At 46.2% G+C, this 8531-nt stretch overlaps 1 protein-coding gene across 1 annotated transcript in view; it reads left to right on the top strand.

Annotated features, from left to right (window-relative positions):
- Positions 1 to 7149, top strand: part of LOC147668244 (katanin p60 ATPase-containing subunit A-like 2) — a gene marked incomplete at both ends in the record, with an annotated part of 53105 nt that extends 45956 nt beyond the window's left edge. The window contains 2 exons of the mRNA XM_086948674.1: positions 5227 to 5325; positions 7086 to 7149. Of these exons, the coding sequence (XP_086804800.1) occupies positions 5227 to 5325; positions 7086 to 7149 (163 nt within the window). The remainder of the gene's footprint in view (positions 1 to 5226; positions 5326 to 7085) is intronic.
- Positions 7150 to 8531: the final 1382 nt, after the last annotated feature.

The raw sequence follows: 8531 nt of genomic DNA on the forward strand, positions 1-8531 counted from the left end.
GAAATCTTATGAGGCCTCATTACAATCCAGTAGGCCTGTCCTGATGGGGAGTGGAACTGGGAGGAAAAGTTGATCTGTGTTTGTGACTCAAAACTGAAAAGTAAGGAGTGCTGCAGTAGGATGGGCTTCTACAGTGGTGGTGCATCAAAAAATGGATTGTGAAGGGGATACAGTATTAATATGGAGGTTACAGCAGAAATTGGAGAGGTTAGGAGGTTCAGGGGCCGGCGCCATAACCAACGTTGAGCCCTGTAGGAAAACTAGTTCTAGGCGGCCAAAAGCACCCAGAAGCATAACCTGGGGCTCCCGCCCCCCACCTGCCCCCCATGAGCGCCGGAGTGTGCGCCAGGCCCCCGTCCAATGTGGTGGCCTGGCGAGATACCAACCTCCCCATGGGGGACAGCACCCGCAAGGCAGTAAAGTTGGGAGGGTGGGGGCGGAATATAAGCTGCTGCTTCCCCAGGTAGCTCCTATCTTCGTGGAGCGGGGGAGCAGCGCACCCTGGTTTTTTCGACCCACCCACCCTCATCTACGAAAAACATCAGTGTTGCAGTGCTGGACAGCAACAAGAGCGTCTGCGGAGAAATAATGCTACAATGTTTGGCTAAGGAGACCGACCAACAGAGCGGTGTGTAGGAGGAGGGCCACTCACTTTGGGATGCCGCACGGCAGGGTAAGTTGGCCGAGCAAAAGAGGGGGTAGCAAACAGACAGCACTCGCAGCCCACACCCAGCCAGATGGCAGGGCAAAAATCGGTAGTGAGTTGGGGCCTAACTCCGGGGAAAAGCTACCCCCTCCCCTCCCCCCACACGCAAAGGGCGTGAAGACCAATCAAAGGGTGGTCCCAGAAGGGACTAGAAAAGAGAAAGGACTACAAAAGAACTAACAAAATAACTTTTGGTGCCATGATGTACGAACTGGGGAAGTGTACAGAATGTACCGCAATGTGATATGCAAAACATGCTAAGGATATGTATGATTTATGACCCATGATTTGGCAGTTCGCAAATAACAATGATGATAAAAGGGGGGGAGGAGCCTGGCTCGCGAGCAAGATGGCCACCTGATTCCTCAGCTCCGCTGACCACCTCGCCATTCTCCCGATTTCCGCCTCACCCTGATCCTAGTTCTTGTACTGCTTGCCGGTAGCGGAATCGGGAGGCGGTCCTGATCAAGCCGATGTGCTTCTTGGGTTGATCCCGGCAGGGGAAGCGCCGAAACGCCCTCACCTTCCTCTCCTGCTTCCCGGGCGGGACCGGGTCTTTGTCCTTTGTTGGCGTCCGACTCTTCACGGAACGACGGCGGCCATCACCGGCACTACGGGGTCGGCTGGCATGACGGAGCAGCTGTTCTACACCCTCCGCTTCCCACCCCGCCTGATTCATAGTCGGTGGGCACTTTAGCAGGGAGGCGCAACGTTGTTTCTCTTTGTCTCGGGAGCGGCTCTGCAGATACATTGTATCCCCGAGTGTCGAGGCGGGCGCCATCTTCCCGATTGCTTTCATCTCCTGCAATCGTCGATCCTGGGCTGCTGCATCGGACGCCACCTATTGCCCACGCCGCTTCGACACCGGGAAGGATGGATGGAGCTGCCCTAATACCCTTGGACTTGTTTTGCCATGCTGAACGTTGGCGGGGCGCCCAGACGCTTGCAGGGGGTGATGGTAGCCGATTGCCGGGGCAGCTCCACATCGAGTTGCCTTGGGTGCAGGATCAAGGTGCGTCCTCTCTCCCCGAGGAGCCATTGCAACTTAGCGATATTTTGGGCGCCCTCAACACCTTGAAAGCCGCCATGTCTACAGCTGCCTGTAAATTGGGGGATCGGTTGGACGCGATGCTGACTGTAACTTCTCTGCCCTACCAAGGATGCCATCGAAAGCCGGACACTACGCCATACCCTGTCTCTGGCCTCTGTAGTGCCTCCGCCCTGGTGGGTACTGGTACACTGGGGTCGTCGGACCCCAGCATGACCGCGGTGCCGGCGGGAACACCTTCACGGAGGTCCAGCGCTTCTGGAGTCACGCTACGGCTGGAGGACCATCACTGTGAAATATACTCTATGGCGGCTTCTATGCGGAATATTGACGTGACCCATTCCCTTCTCCGAGACCGGCTGCCACTCGCTTGTTTATTGGATCCTGGGGTGACTTGGCCGCGTGTGGCTTTTTCTCCTACCACTGCAGACCACCTGACTATGCGCTGGATGAACTTTAATGGCCGCCTCTTCGTCCTGTTGTGGTCCCTCTGCTCCTTCATCGTCTCCGGACCGCCTTTTGTTCAGTTGGACTGTGTCGCTACACCGTATCGACGGGGTCAGGGCTGAGGTCGCCCCTTACCGAGTCAGGACTGTCCTACTTGCACTGCTGGGATGCTGTTGGACTGCTGGGACTGTGTCACGTTGGTATTGTATTGGTTGAGGGGTCGGGATGCGGGCGGCCTGAGTAATACATGTCGGTGGCTTTTAGGTATAACCGTGTAGCTGTGTCTTTTATCCAGTTGGGCTAAGTTGCTGCATTTTACCGTAAGGGGTGAGGCTGAGGGTGTCCTCTCTCAACTTGGAACTGTTTTTCTTGTATCGCGGGGGCGCGGACGGACTGCCGGGGATTTTGCAAATTGGTATTGTATTGGTGGTGGGACTGGGGTAAGGGCGGCCGGAATAATATGTGCGGGTTGCTTTCGATATGTTCTTATGGCCCTCCCCCGGTCTTATGTGATTTATATTCTTTTTCTTCCTTTTCTCTATGGTACTCCCTCTTTTTACTCTCCTTACTTGTTTCTACATTTCGGGTTCTCTTTTTGGGGCGACAGACACACTGCTAGGGGGGGGTAGGCCATAGCCTCTGCATGCGTGTTGGGTCTTCATTGATTCGTTTTTGTTTCTATGGGCCTTATTTTTCTCTTTTTGTTTCTCCTTTTCTTTTTGCTTCTTCCTGGGTCAGTGGGTTGGTCTGGTGTTAGGGTGGGTAGCGGCTAGCGTGCTCCATTCTGTGTGTTTCATCATCTTGTTGTGCTAGCTTTGTGCCGCCATTTTGGCTATGTTTATTGCTCGTTGGATTTCATTGAAAGACGTTGCCCGCTTATTACATAGATGGTTGTTCTGTACACTGATCCGTTCTAGCTTCTGTATCTCCTTATATAAAAAATCATTTAAATTTAACCTTAACTTCTCCTGACACTCGGCGCACGTTGACCTTAGTGTAACACATGTTGTATGCTTCTATGTACTGACGTGCTATCGAGTTGACGTATATTTTGCTACAAAGCTCACGAAGTGTCGTGGCCGGCCGGTTGGTTGTAGGCCCGTATTTGTTTCCTGAAAGTGCAAAATAAAGGTTTTCAAAAAAAAATAAAAAAATAAAATAAACAATGATGATAAAAATGAGTATGTACATAATTCTAATAATCTGCGGTCAACAACAACCCTGAGAATGGAGCTTACATGGACTGTTGAGGAAGCGAGTGATCTGGTAGACCATGGCTGCGTGGCAGGGCCGGCTCTAGGGCGGTGTGAACGGTGCCACTGCACCAGGTAATGACTTTGAGGGGGCAGCGTGTTCGGAAGTATTATATGGTTTAAAAAGCACCTGCTGCTGTGTTGCTGGCCTCTGCCAATTTTCAAACAACAATAAAAATGTCAAGGTAACCCCAGTGATTAATATTCTTCCTGGAGAGAGAAGGAGTTTTGTCTAGGGGAAGTTTTAACTCATTTTATGGTAGCACGGAAGGTTAATATGCCTGCTGCAAAGAATGTGTACCATGCAGATCACAAAGTGCATATAATGTAATAGGTCTGTGGTTTTGTCAGAGAGATCCTTTCGTTACTTGCGGGGTAGATATTAAAATCCTAAAATGGAATAGTGAGCCAATATCAGTCATCAAAGAGCTGCATGTAAACTGCAAGGTATAAATTAGAGCATTATGAATATTTCCCCCGTCTTTCATTATTCTAATGTTTAAAAAAATGCTCAGTTCGGTAAAAAAAAGAAAATCTTATTATTAAATGTAACCACCAACCAGAGGGTTTGTTTCAAATTCGGAGTCTGCGCTTCTCCAGACCAAGTACTCATAAACTATACTGTCTACCCTTATGGAAGACATGTGGCTCACCTTGTTGTCTTCTGGCTTATGTAACATTTCATATAGACATACACGTATGATTAATTGTCTCTGTGCAATGTGTGTGACGTAGAGTGCTCTGACACTGTACACGGCTATAAGCGGCACTATAAAGCTTATTAAATGCACCTGGATGAGAGTGGTTATTGTGGAGACTTGAGGGGCACTCTTAAAGGGTGGTAGTGAGGGAGTCCGCCGGGGAGGCGCCAACAAACATTGTCACACAGGGCGCTACCAGCGCTAAAGCCGGCCCTGCTGGGTGGTGAGGGGGTGACTGGAAATTATAACTCTTCTGGGGGGGGGGGGTCAGGTATCTCGGTGCTGCCCTCAGATGACGTGCTGTTGTGAGCTCCATGTAAAGCTGGGAAGGGATGAAAACGGGCACATACGGAATATGGTGGTGTTCCATATTGCAGGACTATAGGAGAATATTTAGCCTGGCCTTTCTACACTTCCTGTTTCACACTGAAAAAACCCTCCTCCCAACACCTCCTTCGTTTGCCTCACACTATCACCATCAGCTCCCTGGTCAACTTACTTTTAAAAGTGTGATCGGTTTCATTTTTTGGTCCTTGCTCTGTGTAAGCAGAAGAATCCTCTTCCTGGTGACCACAGGAGAGCGTTATCCACACATGGCTTTTCATTTAGACAGAGCGTAATTGCAAGAGCCTTTTCCAAGAACCATGCCTTCCTAGCATCTTTCTTATTCCCAGCAGTGATAGTTTGCTGCCCCTAATAGGGACTCTCTGACGTGGACTGAAATATCCTAGCTATCCAGAGATGGTTATTTACATCCAATCTCATCCATGTCAACCATGCAGAGTTTCTCCTCATCCCATCTGGACTCATGAATATATTTGAACATTCATATAAAAATTCCTGGCAAGGCATTTCCATGTGAATGAATAGTGTGAACAAGATGGGTATGGTTAAGTCTTCATGTGTTGTTTAGACTGTTGCTTGGTCCCATTCGGTCATCCCAAATAGCTCCACATTTATTGTTGGCAGATTATTTTTTGTAAATCTTTCCATTTTCTTTGTACACTACAGGACATTTATTGTTGTCTGGTTATGTTGTGTAAGTCTTTCTACTTCCTCTGTACACTACAGGACATTTATCTCCAGAATCCCAACGTCCGGTGGGATGATATTATCGGCCTCGATGAAGCCAAACGACTAGTTAAGGAAGCTGTTGTCTATCCTATAAGGGTAAGAACTTGTTGGTTTATTTGTTCTGCTCAGTTAGGGATCTATTTTGAGAAACCAACATTATGTGGTTTCTCGTAGTGCTTGTCTGCTCTACAAAAAGCAGTATTTTCGAATAGCTATGTGACAACAGGCTTATTTTCCAAAGATAAAGACCAAGAATGGCGGTTAATGGAAGTCACTTCTTTTGGCAAATCAGCAGGCTTCCTTCATATTCTCCAATATTGTGGCTGGTAGGTGGTGTAGTATTTGTGTAACGGGGGAGGCATTTCAATTGGCGCAGCATAATACAGCTATTCTTTTTCCAGAGAATCACTATATCTTAGTAGCACTGAAATGTTAGGTGGGTTCATTGGTTGTGAAACCAATAATGTGAAAATAATATCTTTTTTTGGTCATTCTGGTTTGTTTCTTATATTTAGTTGCATATGGTCGCCTGTTTGCCAAAGTTTAGTAATGTGCATCCTCAAGTTCAAAAGGTTGTGGAGCGCCAAATGAATTTAAGATTTTTTATGGGTTGTGGAGGGGATACTGAGTTTTGAGAAAGTTCCTAAATTACCCTTTTAAACCCATTGCTTGCAGTCTCGATCAAGTATTAACTTCCGTGTTTTTATGGAAAATATGATCCACCATAATCCATCGAGTTCACTAGTGCATCATGTTCAGTGTGTGTTCTGAACATGTAAAAAGGATTTAGTGGAACTGTCCAACTTTATTATTGATTTGGGGCCTATGAGAATTTCATTTGACTTTTCAATATTTATAAATGAATGTAAAATGCAGTTAAACAATTTCTTAAAGACTGTCTAAGGATATGACTCAATTAATTGAATAATCAACTCATTAAAGAAATAATTAAATGAAAATACATAAGATCAGATTTTGGTCCATTATCAATAAATTATGAATTGGAAACAGAAATTATATCCACTGCATCCTAAAAGAGGGTCTCGATTTGCAATTATGTACGATTATGTTGAGAAGAGCCTAGGTTTATTGTAGACCTAGCTAAGTGAAGATTTGCCATAAGTAGATATTGTGGCCTTTTTTTGATCGAATCCATGATCTTACCCATTGTCTTAACATTGTCAATATGAATTAATTTCATCTTAGACATCTTAGATTATTGTGAGTTATTGCACTTTTTTGATTGACAGCGTACGAGTCATGGGGCTGTTGGGTCAGTCTAGGCGAGCCGTTGGCTCTCTTGCACTGTGAGTGATGGCATTCAGCCTGCTAACAAGGGAACATATCTGACTAAAAAGAAATGCTCTTCGGCGCCAGGGATGGTGGGCCAATGCATTATTTTGTCAAACGCATTTTTCTCTTCAAGGCTTCATCTTTTTTATGTTTATCGTTATCATTTTGTTCTTAAACTATGTCTTGAGGTTATAGAAATGCAAAGCCAATAGTACTTTTTCTGTTCCCGAATAAAAATCATATTTTCCTGTTTTATGCATTAAAACTGAAAAGGGTTTCTACACCTGCCTGCCTTGAATTACCCGTTGTGTTCGATTTAAAATATTTGCAAGGTTGTTTTTTCATTTCCAATTTTTATTTCAAGCATGTGGCCAATGTATTTAGGGGGTAGCGTGTTTTAATGTTTTCTTTTTCAAATTATACATTTGTGACATATTTTTTGCAATAAATACCGTAGCTATCGTACCAGCTTACAAAGCTCATACCAACTATTCTTATTTATACCAGCAGTTAATGTATATGTGCCTCTGTTAACAGTCTTTAATGTGGCCTTTATTTTGTAGTATCCTCAGCTGTTTACAGGAATCCTCTCGCCTTGGAAAGGACTGCTGCTTTATGGACCTCCAGGTAGATATGATTTACAGAAAATTGTCGTCTGAAAAGTACATATTTCAAAGTTGTGACTTCATCTAGCCCACACCACAGAAGGCTCGGAAATAAAATGAACAGAAACTGATTATTCTAAGAGTATTGGTGTGAAATGAGCTCGTTTGTAACCGGAGCACAGTTAGCAGCACCTCTGTTGGAATGAACCATCTTTGCTGGTTGCCTTGGTAGCCTCTGGAGAGAGTGTATTAGATATCCCAGGAGACATTGCCTGGACAGGATCTTGACTTGACACTGGTAAGCTTGGAGAACTAGAAACGAGGGAGGGGGGTGTAGGAGTGAGGAGGAACAGGGAAGCGGGCGGTAGGAGTGGAGTAAATTATGCCTACAACCTGCGTAGATTTACATGTTTTTTTCCGAACTGAAAATCGGAATAGATCGAAGATAGGAAAGTGGTTTGTTCCAAGCGTGTTCCAATTGGACATGGATTTGGGACAAAAAAACTGGGCCAGAACGCAGAAGTACGTCATCTACCCGCACTCCCCTATGGGCTGCATTAGTTGATGGAACATATCTTTAGCTCTTAGAAGCAGCGAGGGGCACACCCAGGTAGGCTGAGGAGTCTTCCACAGCCCTCAGAACCTTACGGTGAGGCCTCTCAAGAGGAAAAGGAGTGTACAAATTCAGCCTATCGTGACTGGAAGCTGGGCACAAACCGTGAGATGCTAGACGTGCATGGGCAGAACTGAAAAATGTGTAGCTTTCGGCAGGGAGAGTCATAATCGCGGGCAAGGTAAATTTCTTCAGAAACACTTTGCGTAAGAGCACATGAATCTTGTAAGAAATGTATAGTGTGAAACAAGCATCGTGAAGCCTGATGTGAGATCACTACTGCACTGTGACAGTCTGTTCCCTCACCCAAAAGCTGACAAATGACTTTGGCGAAGAGCTGGCATGGTAAGCCCTAGGCTGAATAGTGAAAACTAAGGGCCTTTTTTGGACTTAGTGGAACAAAAGGGGGTGGTGATGGACGGAGCATCTGAACCAATCAAACACTCACACCCAGTCAACAGATCTGAGTTTAATCCATCACTGTTCTTTAGCCCACTCTGCCACCCCAGTTCAGGCATGGCTATATGCAAATCAGTCTGACCCTGTGCCTCATGGGAACAGTCCAGATCCGAACTGCCAAGCCATGCCTTCCCTGTACCGGAAACAAGCTTCCGAGGACCGGTTTCTGGCATTTCAGCCGTCTTCAACCCGGCTTGCTTGAATCCAGTGGCAAAGTGAGCAAGGGACTCACGTCTGAGCATACCCTGCCAACTTATGGCGAACAAAGTGGTACAAAAGGGGGTGGTGATGGAGGGAGCATCTGAACCAATCAAACACTTACACCCAGTCAA

The sequence above is a fragment of the Lissotriton vulgaris genome, unplaced genomic scaffold (assembly GCF_964263255.1).
Source record: "Lissotriton vulgaris unplaced genomic scaffold, aLisVul1.2 SCAFFOLD_9215, whole genome shotgun sequence".
Lineage (NCBI taxonomy): Eukaryota > Metazoa > Chordata > Amphibia > Caudata > Salamandridae > Lissotriton > Lissotriton vulgaris.